The sequence below is a fragment of the Gregarina niphandrodes genome (assembly GCF_000223845.1).
Source record: "Gregarina niphandrodes unplaced genomic scaffold scaffold00011, whole genome shotgun sequence".
NCBI lineage: Eukaryota > Apicomplexa > Conoidasida > Eugregarinorida > Gregarinidae > Gregarina > Gregarina niphandrodes.
Genome location: NW_011645781.1, coordinates 159,399 through 161,232, shown reverse-complemented (window position 1 = coordinate 161,232; position 1,834 = coordinate 159,399). Strand labels below are relative to the sequence as shown.

The 1,834-nt window shown below is 59.1% G+C and overlaps 1 protein-coding gene across 1 annotated transcript; it reads right to left on the bottom strand.

Annotated features, from left to right (window-relative positions):
• Positions 1–317: 317 nt before the first annotated feature.
• On the bottom strand, positions 318–1,436 carry GNI_068110 (hypothetical protein; the record flags this gene model as incomplete). The annotated part of the gene is made up of 1 exon (XM_011131912.1): positions 318–1,436. One exon carries the CDS (start codon positions 1,434–1,436, stop codon positions 318–320), a length of 1,119 nt encoding a protein of 372 aa, XP_011130214.1.
• Positions 1,437–1,834: the final 398 nt, after the last annotated feature.

The window sequence follows — 1,834 nt, the reverse complement described above, 5'->3', positions numbered from 1 at the left end:
CCGTTCCTGTTTCTGTGCTGGTGGCCGTAGCGTACCAGCGGTAGCGCCGGCCGTAACGCCCGCAGTCCCAGTCGATTGAGAGCCAGTTGCACTAGCAGTGCCGGTGGCAGCGCCGGTCGTAAGCCCGTAGTTCCAGTCGATTGAGAGCCAGTTCCGTCAGCCGTTCCTGTTTCTGTGCCAGTGGCCGTAGTAGTTCCAGTGGTAGCACCGGTGTAACCCCCGCCAGTTCCAGTAGACTCAGAGCCAGTTGCACTAGCAGTGCCGGCTTCGGTGCCGGTGGTAGCACCGCCTCGTAACGCCGCCAGGTTCCAGTAGACTCAGACCAGTTCCGTCCTAGCCGCCCCCGTTTCGGTGCCGGTGGCCGTAGTAGTTCCAGCGGTAGCGCCGGTCGTAACGCCCGCAGTTCCAGTCGATTGAGAGCCAGTTGCACTAGCAGTGCCAGTTTCGGTGCCGGCGGTTGCGCCGGTCGTAACGCCCACAGTTCCAGTAGACTCCGAGTCAGTTCCGCTAGCCGTTCCCGTTTCCGTGCCAGTGGCCGTAGTAGTTCCAGTGGTAGCGCCGGTCGTAACTCCCGCAGTTCCAGTCGATTGGGAGCCAGTTGCACTAGCGGTGTCTGTTTCTGTGCCGGTGGTAGCGCCGGTCGTAAGGCCCACAGTTCCAGTAGACTCAGAGCCAGTTCCGCTAGCCGCTCCCGTTTCTGTGCCAGTGGCCGTAGTAGTTCCAGTGTCAGCGCCCGTCGTATCGCCCGCAGTTCCCGTCGACTGGAAGCCAGTTGCACTAGTAGTGCCGGCTTCTGTGCCGGTGGTAGCGCCGGTGGTAGCACCGGTCATAATGCCCGCAGTTCCAGTAGACTGAGAGCCAGTTGCACTAGCCGTGCCAGCTTCTGTGCCGTCAGCCGAACTGGTTCCAGTAACCGCGCCGGTAGTAACGCCCGCTGTTCCAATCGACTGAGAGCTAGTTCCGCTAGCCGCGCTGGCGGTTGTGGGAGCGGTAGCAACAGCTTCCGTGATACCATCAGTTGTCATGCCGGTAATTCCAGTTGACTGAGAGCCGGTTCCGCTGGCCGTGTCAGTTCCACCTGCTGGGGCTGTCGTGACAAGGGCTGCCTCGGAACTGGTTCCGGCTTCTGTGATTGCGGTGCTTTGAGTTCCCATGCTCATTGTAGCCGGGGATCCGGGAGTCGTGGACATGCAAATGCAGTTGGGCGCAGTGGTGCCAGGAGTTGCGCAGGTCGAAAGTGCAGAAGTATCAGAGCCAGTGGAGACCGTTGTGATAGCGTGCTGAGTAGATCCAGTCGATTCGGAAGTGGTCTGAGACCCGCTGCTGGGTGCAGTCGAGGCCGTAGAGAAGCCGCTAGCTGCCGTAGAACACTTCGGTTTGGTTGAATCGGTTCCCAAACTCGTAGTTGCCATTTCGCTGCCTGTGGATGTAGACATCGCTTCAGTTAGCGGCACGAGAGGAACCGTCTCACTACCTGTCGATGCGGTACCTGATGCTTCACTACCAGTCGATGCTATAATAGAATCGGTTCCGATAGCCGTCGTTGGCGTTTCACTACTCGTCGGTGCAGTAATAGAATCGGTTCCCAAAGCCGTCGTTGGTGCTTCGCTAGCGGTCGATCCAGTAATAGAATCGGTTCCCACAGCCGTCGTTGGCGCTTCGCTAGCGGTCGATCCGGTAACAGAATGGGTTCTCAAAGCCGTAGTCGGTGATTCGCTAGCAGTCGATCCGGTAATAGAATCGGTTCCCACAGCCGTCGTTGGTGCTTCGCTTACGGTCGATCCGGTAACAGAATCGGTTCCCACAGCCGTCGTTGGTGCTTCGCTTACGGTCG